The sequence below is a fragment of the Quercus robur genome, chromosome 2, assembly GCF_932294415.1.
Source record: "Quercus robur chromosome 2, dhQueRobu3.1, whole genome shotgun sequence".
Classification (NCBI taxonomy): Eukaryota; Viridiplantae; Streptophyta; class Magnoliopsida; order Fagales; family Fagaceae; genus Quercus; species Quercus robur.
Genome location: NC_065535.1, coordinates 20,667,870 through 20,682,401, shown reverse-complemented (window position 1 = coordinate 20,682,401; position 14,532 = coordinate 20,667,870). Strand labels below are relative to the sequence as shown.

General features: G+C 47.0%; 1 protein-coding gene across 1 annotated transcript; it reads right to left on the bottom strand.

Annotated features, from left to right (window-relative positions):
- Positions 1-11,238: 11,238 nt before the first annotated feature.
- Positions 11,239-12,078, bottom strand: LOC126696045 (uncharacterized). Its single transcript, XM_050392832.1, has one exon. The coding sequence runs from the start codon at positions 12,076-12,078 to the stop codon at positions 11,239-11,241; it is 840 nt and encodes a 279-aa protein (XP_050248789.1).
- Positions 12,079-14,532: the final 2,454 nt, after the last annotated feature.

Here is a 14,532-nt window from a genome sequence, read left to right as displayed (position 1 = left end):
ACCCAACCACGACACCAAAAAAACCCATCACGACACCAAACAAACCTAGCCACGGCACCAAAGAAAAAAACCCAGCCACCACCAAGCAAACCCACCACAACACCGACCAGCAACCACCACCATAATCACAATAGCCACCACCAAAACCTACTACCAACAACAACCACAAAAGTTTCTCAAAAAAAAAAAAAAAAAAAACCACAAAAAGCAACCATCGCAAGAACCAGCAAGAGAAACCCACGCCGACAACCAATAATGAAACCCACACCGACAACCACGAGAGAAACCCACGCCAACAACCACCAAGAAAAACCCACAAAAAAACCATCACCGATCTTGCTATTGTTGATCTAGAAATCCATCAACCATGATAGCAAAGCCACCACGCCAATAGACAGAGGAGGGAGATGGAGAGAAAATAGAGAAGAGAGAGGATGAGTAAAAAGAGTGAGAGAAGTGAGTCAGACTGAATAAAATATTGTTTTTGGTTTTAGAATTGTGCTATAGAATTGCACTGTAGCAGTATTGCAAATTTTTTTGCAATACTTGCTTTTTAGTAGTCCGGATGTGGAGGGTTTTTTGGGCCTTTATGCTAAATTTTGCTTATATATGGCATATGACATTCCCAATGTAAATGCTCTTAGTGAGATACTAAATTTGCCTAAAGGTGCCAAAGTAGCTATTTGGCTATATGTTATAAACAAACATTATTATTTTTTCACGAGAAAAATAACTTCTAACTATCATCATTTGTTCATTCATTAATTTTACACTCCAAATAAGAGCTTGTATCTTATATGGAAACATCCTTAACTAAGGCAACTTATATTATAATTAAGATATCATGAATTTTGAATTGCATTTATCATGATTTAAAAAAAAAACATTTATCATTAGAAAATTTTAAATATTAAAGGACTTGTGTGAGTTGTATCCTTTGAAAATAAATTTGAAGAATTGGATTATGTTTAAAATGGAAATATAATCTATTGTTAAACCCGATATAACACATTATAATTTTATCTTGCATCTAAGATAGATTGAATGTGGGTTTCAGTTAGCTTAACTGGTAAAATTTGTAATGGTTGAATAAGAGATATAAGGTTCAATTCCTGTCTACTTCAAAAACTGTTTAGTGTTTTGATCTAATGATAAAGAACATTCTTCAAAAACAGATACTATAGGTTGAAACTTTCTAAAGTAAAAAAAGAAAAAAAAGATTGATTGCATTTTTTTTACACGGTTGTTTGAACTTAAACCGGGTGTTTGTTTGGAAAAAAAATATTTTGTGATTTGCTTTTTGTCATTAAAAAGAAGAAGAAGTAAACTTAGTATTTGTTTTTTAAATAAGCTAACTTTTATTTTTTATTTGTCACACATTTATCATAAAAGTTATAAAAAAAGCTATATATTTTGACTCATATTTAGCAAATAAACCATTGAAAACTACAAAAATACCACCGTACACATTCCAAAAAGCTTACCTAGCTTCCATAAAAATAAAAAGAAAAAAGAAAGAAAGAAAAAGCAAGCCTTAATAAAATATGGATTCCCCCTCAAAAATAAAATAAAATATGGATTCCCATAACATGTTTAAAAGACACAATTTACGCATAGCATTTATTTATGAATTATACACAAATTCAATAAATTATTTTTAAAAACACAAATTCAATAAATATAGATTATTAAAGTTATGCAGAGTTGTGCAATAAAGTGGCACACAATGAGATCTAGGGGTCTATATATATATATATATATATATATATATATATTACAATCTTCAAACTATATTACATACATGCTTATAAATTATATAATCACTAGTAAGAGTATTCTCATTAGCTCTCTCATAAAAAATGCAATTTTAACACACTAAAAACTTACTTTATCATTTTAGCACATCATTTTATAATATCTCATTTATCAGATGTTTTATCCTTCAATTCTATATATTAAAATAATATATTATCTCAAATCCTAGCCAATATACAAACACCCAACTCAGTAGCAGTTGCCACCAGCCAACCAACAACCACCGCTACAACCACCACCAACAGCACATCAACCGCCACAAACTACACCCACAATCACTGGATCCTTCAACAAATTCAAAATCCAAAAACCTCAACAAAAGAGAGAGAGAGAGAAAAAAAAAATCAACCAACCAAAAAAATAGAGAATAAAACGCCGACCCGAACTCAACCAACAATTAGTGACGGCTGTGGAGGTTGGCGGTGTGATTAGCGATGAGGACTGGCTAGATCGGCGGCAAGGATTGGCGAGATCGGCGGCGGCGCTGGTGAGACCAAAGGAGTAATTGGCGGCAAGTTTAGAGGAGAGGAGATTGGACTTTAGGGGACGAGCAGGGAGAATGGTGGCGGAGCTTGATTGGACGTTGGCGTGGCTTTGGTTCTTGATTGTCAATGTCCGATTGGAAGGATTGATGGAGAGGATGAGAGGCTGAGAGAGTGAATCAAAGGTTGGGAGGATTGATGGAGAGTATGAAAGAGTGAATCAGATGTCACGATGAGAGAAGAGAGAGAAAAGTGGAATAAATAAATATTAAAAAGTTTTGGCATTTTCATCCGTATTGTGCCAAAGATGAGAGTGTATTGTAGCATGTCTCAAAATTTTGACACATTTAGCACACTTCATGATGCTCTGTTTTTGGTGTAATGCCAAATATTTGGCATTTGGCACACCTGATGAGAATGTTCTAAGGGTTGCAAGTGCAAGACAAGTGCTACCCCTTGAGTGATAAAATTTTAAATAGAATTTTTTTTAGTATCATATCTGTAGGGTGACGAATTTGGGGCTCAGACCCAACAGGTGGGAGATCCTGGCCCAAAAGTTCCTCAACAATGAATTTGTAGAGAGCAGGTTATAGAACTAGGTCTTTGACAGGAGAAATGGAGTTACGACCAAGCCATGCAACCTAGTTGGACGTAGGGATATTCCTTCGAGCTTTTGGAATAAAAGTCCCTGAGACTGTTCTTGTTATTTCTCTCTTTTCTCCTTCTTTATCCTTTCTTCTATCTGCCATGCGATCCCTTTTCCATGGGGATCTCCTTTCCTTATATAGCACCCTTCCTGAGATCATGTCCCTACACTTGTCAGTCATCCGATCCTCCACTCGAGTGCCTGTTCCATAGGTCATCCTCCCTCCTTTCTGTGAGTTGCACTGGCCAAGGTCATTCTGCGTTCCTGTCCCTTCTACATTAATGCGGCTGGAAAAGTAGTTCCCTGGCATTTAATGCGGCAGTTGTGATTGTCCCCTCCTCCTTCCTGAGTGTCACGCATTGTTTCCGTGTATTGGGCGATCTTTCGCTAAGTATGGGGTGCAAACTGGATGCGTACTTGGTGAGTCCGAGGAGGTGTTCCTCCTCGGACGCCCCTTAGCAGGCCCGGCCCATCACGATTGGGACGGGGTATCCTACGCCCATGCCTTTTCTTCTTTATCGCGGCTGGGCTTGGTACATGAGTTATGGCCCAACATCAACTGACAGACTTTACCCACCACAATAGCCCCTCAAAATGTTGGCCTTTTTTGAGTCCGAGGAGAAAAGGCGGGATTTTGATACCCACTAGACGGCTCGTGGCGAACCACTGCTTCACACGTGGAAGGGGGAAGGCACGCCTTTACGTGCTTCATTAATGCTGTGGGCAGTTGGTGGCTCAGGGGAAGTAACCGCAGCTTTTGAGGTTTTACACTCGCTCAATCCAACGGTTAGAGGCAGGATCTACGGTGGACAGCGTCTCGCATGCCTTAGACGCGAGCGCGTCTGTTCGACTTCTACCAAGTATAATAGGTCTTGAGGGCGTTCGTCTCCCATTTTTGACGAGCTTCCCAATATTCAGAACTTCTCAGAGCCTATTCCTCCAGTCTGTTCTTGCTTCCGCTGCCATTCTCTTGAAGATTTCTTCGAACCTCTTACCCGTAAGTTCGCGCTTCTTCTCCATTATTCTTCATTAATCATACTGCCTTCAAGTTGTTTTTAGGATTAGAGGGGATGGGTAGGCTTGAGAAACTGGTAGATTCTCCGGCCGGTATGGCGGGCTTCAGGGCGAAGTATCGTATCCCACCGGAGGTAGGGTTAGAGTACTGTCATCTGGAGGACATTTTGATGAAACGGCGAACAGAAGAAGTCGCAATTCCAATGATAGCCTTCGTGGAAGGAGGAATGACTATTCCGATGGGGAAAATAACTAGGGACTATTTGCGTGGTCATAGGTTGGCCCCCCATCAATGCACTGCTAATGTATTCCGGATCCTGGGGTGTGTCGAAGCCCTGAACGATCAGATGAACCTCGGCCTCTCATGGCACGACGTGGTTCATCTTTACGAATGCCATAAACTCGGCGACACATACTATCTAAAGTCTAGGGTTGACGCAGTGAGGTTGATATCTTGCCTTTCGAAGTCTAGCAAAGGCTTGAAGGACGACCATTTGATCGTCTCCGGGCCATGGTCTGACGGCCCTCACTGTCCGACTAGGGAGGGAAAACCAGGTGGGGTGTCGTAGAATTAGATGCCGTGGGGAGGATTTTGGTTTCAAGCTCCTCCACCCCTTTTTCTTTTACTTGCTTTAGATTTGGTGGTTTGATTGCATGTTTCCTCGGACTAACATAAATCGTTTGACGGCCTTTGCAGACAAGAAGCTAACCACTCCTCGGCTGAGCCTAGTCAATGTCCCAGCTCTAAATTACCTCCTGAGGTCCGAGATTTTTGTTAGCAGGGACGGACAACTACGGTCGGCCCCTTTAATTTTGGATTATACTCCGCTCACACGAGCCCAGGTAGAAGCCGGACAAGCTATAAGGGCCGATAGTCCGAGATTAGCACGGATTGACGTGTCCATACCAGGGTTCCTTGCTGATACAGACTTGCCTCCAATTCAATTACCCCCCCAACACGTTTTTCCCCCAGTAGTTATCCCAGAGGTGGAGTCCGGCTCTTCGCATTCATCCTTAGAGGATCAAATAGACCGGTTCCAATTTACTGAGGAAGGGGAGGCCTCGGTCAGAGTAGTAGAGATCTCCGACTCTGACGCTGATTTGGACCGTGCCTCAGCGGCTCCTGGTACTGGTTTGGTCATCGCACAGCCTGATCTTAGCGAGGACACAGAGGAAGAAGAAGGAATGGACCTCCAGCCGAGGACTGGTCTCAGGGGCCTTTTATCCAATAGGTCCAAAGGGCAGACCTCTAAGGAGGCCTCGAGAGAACAGGTCGTCTCCAAAGCCCCCGCTCTTCCTCCCCCTCCCTCGTCGGGTGCGGCGCTGAAGCCTATGCCTAATCTAAAGCGAAAAAGGCCTGTAGAAGAGGCAGAGGAGGGGGAGGTCGCCCGTGAGAAGGCCGGGCCTAAAAAGAAGGGCAAGGAAACGAAAGAGACCCGGGAAAAAAGAACAAGGTCCACTGAGAGCCGAGATGAGGCGGTCACTCAGAGGGGACCTCGGACATGGTCTCCTCGGATCGAGCTAGATGGCGCTCCCATCCTCTGGGATGCAACCCTATGGGAGTCCCAGCGTGAGCCAGCTTCGTTCTTGGCTGAAGCGTTGCAGCAACCTCTTCTCTTGCCTCGAGATATGGAAGGCCTCAGGAAGATTCGTCAACCGGAGCTTTTCATGTCACTGAAGAGGGACATGGCTGTGGTAAGTGGAATCTTCTATCTTATCTTTGTGTTGAGAACCTTCTTATCGTCTTATCTTGGTATCGTCTTCATTTCCGTCTGAGTGCAGGTCACCCAACAAATTTATGTTGCTGAGGAGTGGGCCAAGCAAGCTCGGGAGGATGCGCATAAGGAGGCTCAGTCCCGTGCCACAGCTGAGAGGGCCGCGAGCGATCTCAAACGAGATCTTGATCGTAAGGATCATGAGCTGAAAGAAACAAAGAAGGCCACGGCGAGTGCAGAGGCTGGCCTGAAGACCGCTGAAAAGCAAACCGAAGAGCTGCGCAAGCAGCTCCGACACTCTGAGGAAAAACTGTCAGCGGAGCAACAAGCGGTCTCGGAGCTTAGGGCCGAGCTCGCAAGGGCGAAGGAGGAAGCCCGTTTGTCCAGGGAGGTTGCCGAGAAGGCTGTGGCGGCTTCGTATGAACGTGGAGTTCACGATACTGAGGAAAGATTGACCGAGGAAATCGCCACTGTCTGCAGGGATTATGTCACCTCGACCTGGGGATTGGCCATGGATAGGGCAGCCGTTCCCGCAGATTCTGATCTCAGGAAAGCTGAGAACATCTTTTATCCTGCCGAGATACGTAAGACCCCTGGGGAGGTCGCTTCCACTGAGCCTCTTCCAGCAGATCCCCCCATTCCCGAGACTGGCAGCATGGAACAAGCTACGCAGGGCCAGTCACCCGAGGATAGTCTTCGCATCAGCGAGATCCTTGCCCAAGCCCAGGAGGTCGCCCCGGAGAACCCAGCAGTGGATGATCAGTCTGCCCCAACTCAGGGCCCTTAGGGACGTAGACTAGGAATTCGTCTGTCCCGCTTTTGTACTTTGTTTTGTTTGATCCTTACTAATATTTCAGAACTGAATTACTTTGAACATTATATGACAAAAGTTATTTGATTACGTATATCGCTGCCTTACTTTATTTTGTTTTCATCATGGAGGAATATTGGTCTTACCCTTTTACTGCTTTAAAGTCAAACAATAATAAATGAAGACGTTAGAATTGCGATACTTTGTAGTTGAGCAACACCGTTTTCAATGCTGATTTTTCCCCAGTCCATGCTGTTTAACGCTTACTGAGATCGTTGCGAGGTTAATTTCCCCCAAGTCTGTGGTCCGAGGAGCCATGCAGGACTTGGGTTCTGTTTAACGCTTAGTGAGATCGTTGCGCGGTTAATTTCCCCCAAGTCTGTGGTCCGAGGAGCCATGCAGGACTTGGGTTCTGTTTAACGCTTAGTGAGATCGTTGCGCGGTTAATTTCCCCCAAGTCTGTGGTCCGAGGAGCCATGCAGGACTTGGGTTCTGTTTAACGCTTAGTGAGATCGTTGCGCGTTAATTTCCCCCAAGTCTGTGGTCCGAGGAGCCATGCAGGACTTGGGTTCTGTTTAACGCTTAGTGAGATCGTTGCGCGGTTAATTTCCCCCAAGTCTGTGGTCCGAGGAGCCATGCAGGACTTGGGTTCTGTTTAACGCTTAGTGAGATCGTTGCGCGGTTAATTTCCCCCAAGTCTGTGGTCCGAGGAGCCATGCAGGACTTGGGTTCTGTTTAACATTTAGTGAGATCGTTGCGCAGTTAATTTCCCCCAAGTCTGTGGTCCGAGGAGCCATGCAGGACTTGGGTTCTGTTTAACGCTTAGTGAGATCGTTGCGCGGTTAATTTCCCCCAAGTCTGTGGTCCGAGGAGCCATGCAGGACTTGGGTTCTGTTTAACGTTTAGTGAGATCGTTGCGCGGTTAATTTCCCCCAAGTCTGTGGTCCGAGGAGCCATGCAGGACTTGGGTTCTGTTTAACGCTTAGTGAGATCGTTGCGCGGTTAATTTCCCCCAAGTCTGTGGTCCGAGGAGCCATGCAGGACTTGGGTTCTGTTTAACGCTTAGTGAGATCGTTGCGCGGTTAATTTCCCCCAAGTCTGTGGTCCGAGGAGCCATGCAGGACTTGGGTTCTGTTTAACGCTTAGTGAGATCGTTGCGCGGTTAATTTCCCCCAAGTCTGTGGTCCGAGGAGCCATGCAGGACTTGGGTTCTGTTTAACGCTTAGTGAGATCGTTGCGTGGTTAATTTCCCCCAAGTCTGTGGTCCGAGGAGCCATGCAGGACTTGGGTTCTGTTTAACGCTTAGTGAGATCGTTGCGCGGTTAATTTCCCCCAAGTCTGTGGTCCGAGGAGCCATGCAGGACTTGGGTTCTGTTTAACGCTTACTGAGATCGTACAATAGAGCGACATCAAGTAAAACATTCTTCATTAATAAAAGTACCTTTTCAGGTTATTTACATTCCACGGACGTGGCACTACACGTTCATCCAAGTCTTCCAAATAGTACGCTCCAATGCCAGCCACAGAGGTGATACGGTATGGACCCTCCCAATTCGGCCCGAGTTTTCCCCATGCAGGGTTCCTCGCATTGCCGAGGACTTTCCTTAGCACTAGGTCCCCAGGCGTCAACGGCCTTGACTTCACCTTTGCGTCATAGCCCCGCTTGAGCTTTTGCTGGTACTGAGCTAGATGCACCATCGCGCAATCCCTTCTCTCTTCAAGGAGGTCCAAGCTTTTCTCTAGAAGCCTGTTGTTAACGATGGGGTCGAATGTAGCAGTCCTCTGGGAGGGAAAGTTTATCTCTAATGGGATGACGGCCTCGGACCCGTAGGTTAATGAAAAGGGGGTTTCTCCCGTGGATCGGCGGGGCGTGGTGCGATACGTCCACAAAACATGGGCGAGCTCTTCAACCCACCTCCCTTTCGCGTCGTCTAACCTCTTCTTCAGCCCATTCACTATGGTTTTGTTAACTGCCTCGGCTTGTCCGTTACCCTGAGGGTAGGCTGGTGTAGAGTACCTGTTGACAATCCCTAATTCACTGCAATATTCCCTGAAGGCCTTGCTATCAAATTGTAGTCCATTGTCCGAGATTAGGGTGTGTGGGGTGCCGAATCGGGTGACAATGTTTTTCCAGATAAACTTCTTGACATCAACATCCCTAATGTTTGCCAGCGCCTCAGCCTCAACCCACTTCGTAAAGTAATCGGTGCCGACGAGAAGAAACTTCTTGTTCCCCGCAGCTTTGGGGAACGGACCTAGTATGTCTAGGCCCCATTGTGCAAATGGCCAAGGGCTGGACAATGGGTTAAGCACCCCCCCGGGCTGATGTATATTCGGAGCGAACCGTTGGCATTGGTCACACTTCTTCACATATTCCAGAGCTTCCTTATGCATGCTTGGCCACCAGTAAACCAGCGTCATAGCCCTGTGGGAGAGGGACCGGCCCCCCGTGTGGCTCCCACAAATCCCCTCATGCAATTCCTCCAGAATGAGTTCAGTTGCGCCTGGGTGTACACACACCAAGTATGGCCCCGAGAATGAACGTCTGTAGAGCTTGGAGTCCTCGGACAACCAGAATCGAGAAGCTCTCCTCCGGATTTTGTCGGCCTCGACTTTGTCGTTTGGTAAGGAATCATTCTTCAAGAACTGTACAAGAGGGTCCATCCAGCTTGGCCCCCCGCCAACATTGTGTATCCGAATACCTTTAGCCTCCTCTTCCGTGGGGCGGCAGAGGTCCTCGACCAAGATAACCCGCGGAAGGGGCTGGGCCGAGGATGTGGCCAGTGTTGCCAAAGAATCGGCGTGAGTATTCCCGCTTCTGGGTATATGCATCAAACGGAAGTCATCGAAGTGGGTGCGTAGGCGTTTAGCTTGGGCAAGATACCGTTGCATTCTTTCGTCTCTCGCCTCCAATTCCCCGCTTACTTGCCCCACTACGAGTCTCGAATCCGAGAATATGCTCGCGCATTTTCCCCCCAGCCTCCGGATCATCGACATCCCTTCTAGCAGTGCTTCATACTCAGCTTCGTTATTCGTTGCTGGGAATCCCAGTCTCAACGACTTCTCCAGGGTTATACCTTCGGGAGAGATTAGAACGAGCCCCACTCCAGATCCCTTTTGGTTCGCTGCACCATCAATGTATGCTCTCCACTCATCGTGCTCTCGCACAGAAATCGCGCTGACCAGTCTCCTATCATTATTCGGTGACCCTGACACGTCCATCCCTTCCACGGTTGGTTCCGCAAATTCAGCTACCAGATCAGCGAGGACTTGACCTTTTATGGCGGTGCGCGGCATATATCTGATGTCAAAGGCGCTTAAGATGGTTCCCCACTTAGCGATTCTCCCAGTGTAGTCGGCGCTGCGGAGGACTGATTTCAATGGAAGTTGGGTTAGCACAACAACTGTATGCGCCTGAAAATAGTGGGGAAGCTTCTTTGTAGCTTGCACGACAGCCAATATTGCCTTTTCGAGGGGGAGATACCGGGTCTCTGCCTCCTGTAGCGACTTGCTTACGTAGTACACGGGCCGTTGCGTGCCGTTGTCCTCTCGGATCAGTACTAGGCTGACTGCATGATCGGCGACTGCGATGTATGCATAGAGTACCTCGTCGGCCTCGGGGCTGGACATTATCGGAGGTCGGGCGAGGTATTCCTTGAGCTGTTGGAAAGCCACGTCACACTCCTCAGTCCACTCGAAACCCTTCCACTTGTGCAATAAGAGGAAAAAAGGTCGGCATCGATCCGCCGAGCGGGAGATGAAACGGTTCAAAGCTGCTATCATGCCGGTAAGCTTCTGGACTTCTTTGGGATTCTGAGGCGGTTGCATACTATGAATGGCCCTTATTTGGTCAGGGTTAACTTCGATCCCTCGATGGGTTACCATGTAGCCAAGGAATTTTCCCGATCCCACTCCAAATGAACACTTTGATGCGTTTAGTCGCAGCCTGTACCTTCTCAGGATGTGAAACACCTCGTCAAGGTCCCTGATGTGGTCAGTCTCCAATTTGCTCTTTACTACCATATCATCTATATACACCTCGACAGTTTTTCCCATCTGTTGTTCAAACATCCTAGTCATCATCCTTTGATAGGTCGAACCGGCATTCTTCAGGCCAAAAGGCATCACCTTGTAATGATAGTTGCCAATTGGGGTGACAAAGGCAGTTTTTTCCTGGTCTTCCGTGGCCAAGGATATCTGATGGTAGCCCTGGAAAGCGTCCAAAAAACTCATTCGGGGATGCCCGACGGTTGCGTCGACCAGTCGGTCTATTCGCGGCATTGGGAAAGGATCCTTCGGGCAAGCCTTATTTAAGTCCGTGAAGTCCACACAGACTCGCCATTTCCCGCTCTTCTTCTTCACCACTACTGTGTTCGCCAACCATTCAGGGTAGAAAACTTCCTTGATAGCCCCAGCTCTTTTCAATTTCGCCACTTCTTCCCTCACAGCGTCTGCATGCTCCCTTGACGGGCGCCGAGGGGGCTGCTTCTTTGGGGTAATAGCTGGGTTAACGTTAAGGTGATGGCGTATTAGGTCTGAGTCAACCCCAGGGGCTTCATAAGGATCCCAAGCGAATACATCCTCATTTCGACGCAGAAAATCAATTAGCGCCGACTTCTCCTGTGCTGGTAGCTCCGAGCCAATCTGGAAAAACCTTTCGGGGTCTGATCCGACGAGCACTTTCTCTAGCTCTTCACAACTCACCTCCAGGTCCGGTCCTTCATTACCTGCAACTCGGACCGGGGCTTTTGATTGCTATAAGGTATTCCCGGTTGAAGTGGAAGGCGCGTCGCTTAATCGTCGAGCAATGGCCGATACCATGCAATGCCTGGCCATTCCTTGATCCCCCACTATCTCTTTGATTCGGCCCTCTGAGGGATACTTCACCTTCTGGTGCAGGGTAGATGACACAGCCCCTAGCGTATGAAGCCATGGCCGTGCCACAATAGCCGTGTAGGGTGAGTATGCGTCCACCACAATGAAATCCACTTCCACTATTTCTATGTCTGTTTGCACAGGCAATCTGATCATGCCCTTAGGGATGACGATTTTTCCCTCAAAGCTAAGCAGAGGAGTGTTGTATGGCGACAGGTCCTCCTGCTTTAAATTCAGCCCTTTATATAGGTCCGGGTACATCACCTCCACGGCGCTGCCCTGATCAACTAACACCCTCCTCACGTCATAACCTCCTATTCTGAGTGTCACGACTAGGGCGTCGTCATGGGGCTGAATAGTTCCCTCTTTGTCCTCTTCCGTGAATCCAATTAATGGCACTCTCCCTCTAGCCCTCTTGGATTCCTTTTCGCCTGACTCTGTCGGGAACCTACCTACTGACATTACTCTGAATGGGCCGGAGCCGGTTCTCCCAGGTGCGGCAAGAATGACATTTATCGTGCCGATGGGTGGCCTCAAGGTACTTTGCCTGGTATCGACATTTGACTGCTCAGGACGTTGCAACAGATGCCCTAGCTTTCCTTCTCGGACGAGTCGATCCACATAGTTCTTCAGATTCCTACATTCGTCTGTGACATGGCCGGGCTCTTGGTGATACGCACAATATAGGTTCTGATTGCGTTTTGAGGGGTCACCTGCCATCCTATTTGGCCATTGAAAATAGGGTTCGTGCTTTATTTTTCCCATGATCACGTGTAATGGCTCTCGGAACACAGCGTGGACTACCTGAGCCCCTGTAGATCCCGACTGTTCTGCATAATCTCTTCTCGGCTTATTGCTGTTACTGAAGCGGTCCGACCTGAAGTCCCTTCTCTCCTGGGGGACAAACTTCGCCTTTCCCTTCCCGGTTTGCTGGTCCTCCTCGACCCTCTTATACTTGTCTATCCTGTCCATAAGTTGCCGCACGCTGGTTGCTGGCTTCCCTGTGAGAGACTTTCTCAAGCCATGCTCTGTCGGCAAGCCCCTTTTAAAGGCACTGATGGCGACGTCATCGTGACTCCCCTCTACCTCGTTGTGCACCTCCCAGTATCTGTCCGAGTAGGCCTTTAACGTCTCTCCTTCTCGCATGGACAGAGATAAAAGGGAATCGAGGGGCCGAGGGACTCTAGTGCTGGTGATGAAGCGGGAGCCAAAGGCCTGCGTCAATTGTTTGAAGGAGTCTATAGAGTTTGGTGGGAGGGCATCAAACCATCTCATGGCCAGGGGCCCCAGGCTGGAGGGGAACACTTTACACATTAACGCCTCGTCCCTGGTGTGAACGGCCATCCTCTGGTTGAACTGGCTCACGTGCTCCACTGGGTCAGTTCGACCATTGTACAGGCTAAACGTTGGCTGATTAAATCGCCGAGGGAGCACCGCCCGCTCTATCCTACGGGTAAATGGCGACTGGGAGATTCGATCCAGGGCCTTGCTCATGGCGTCATTGACTAAGCCTTGGTAAGGTGGGCTTTTGCGGCCGCGTTTGTGAGGCCTCTCTTCCTCATAGGAGAACGTCTCGCTCGGGGGGGTCCTCCTCCTTCGTCTGTATTCATCATCCTCACCACTGCTAGTATCCGAAATGGGCAAAGGACGTTTTTGTTGGGCTCGCCGCAGCCTTTTCTTCAAATCCTCAATCTCTTGCTGCAGGGCCTTCTGCTCGTTGTGCTGGCGGGATGCATGGTCTTTCCCTTTCGAGCGACTTTTACTCGTGTGAGCGGTGTTCACACTGCCCTCTCGTTGATCATTTTGGTCTTTTGCTCGTTCAAGGTTTACAAAGTTGTCCTGTCGTTGAGATTCAGTACGTCCGGTTTGGCGCGGACCTGATCCTTCCATCCCTTGCTGTTTCACTTGTCGAGACACAAGTTCTTCCCACAGACGGCGCCAATTGTAGGGTGACGAATTTGGGGCTCAGACCCAACAGGTGGGAGATCCTGGCCCAAAAGTTCCTCAACAATGAATTTGTAGAGAGCAGGTTATAGAACTAGGTCTTTGACAGGAGAAATGGAGTTACGACCAAGCCATGCAACCTAGTTGGACGTAGGGATATTCCTTCGAGCTTTTGGAATAAAAGTCCCTGAGACTGTTCTTGTTATTTCTCTCTTTTCTCCTTCTTTATCCTTTCTTCTATCTGCCATGCGATCCCTTTTCCATGGGGATCTCCTTTCCTTATATAGCACCCTTCTTGAGATCATGTCCCTACACTTGTCAGTCATCCGATCCTCCACTCGAGTGCCTGTTCCATAGGTCATCCTCCCTCCTTTCTGTGAGTTGCACTGGCCAAGGTCATTCTGCGTTCCTGTCCCTTCTACATTAATGCGGCTGGAAAAGTAGTTCCCTGGCATTTAATGCGGCAGTTGTGATTGTCCCCTCCTCCTTCCTGAGTGTCACGCATTGTTTCCGTGTATTGGGCGATCTTTCGCTAAGTATGGGGTGCAAACTGGATGCGTACTTGGTGAGTCCGAGGAGGTGTTCCTCCTCGGACGCCCCTTAGCAGGCCCGGCCCATCACGATTGGGACGGGGTATCCTACGCCCATGCCTTTTCTTCTTTATCGCGGCTGGGCTTGGTACATGAGTTATGGCCCAACATCAACTGACAGACTTTACCCACCACAATATCATTTATTTAATTTTAGAATAGTTATTTAACATGTGATTATCTATTTAGTATGATAATTTCTTAGAACCCATTTACTAAAGACAATATCTACTAACAAAAAAATTATACTAAGAATGATAACAAATGTCGTCATCTTCCAACAATAAACAACTAAGTTTTAATAAAACACTGTCACAATATTTAAATTTTTGTAATAAATGATGACATATGTTACAATTGAAACTCTTCATCAAATTAAATACCTACAAATATTTGCAATGAATTATTTGTTATTCATACTTCCTTCTTTATCATTTTTTTTTTCCTAAAAAAAAAAAATTTATGAGCCTAACTACAATGCTTAACTTAATTTTTAATGAATACCATTTTAAGAAAGAAAACAAATAAAAAAAGAACAAAATAACAAATGATATATGTTATTGAAGTTTCTATTAGATAAAATTATAAATCTAGAAGATTTAAACCTCTAATAAATTAGTGTTTTCTAGGTAACAAATAG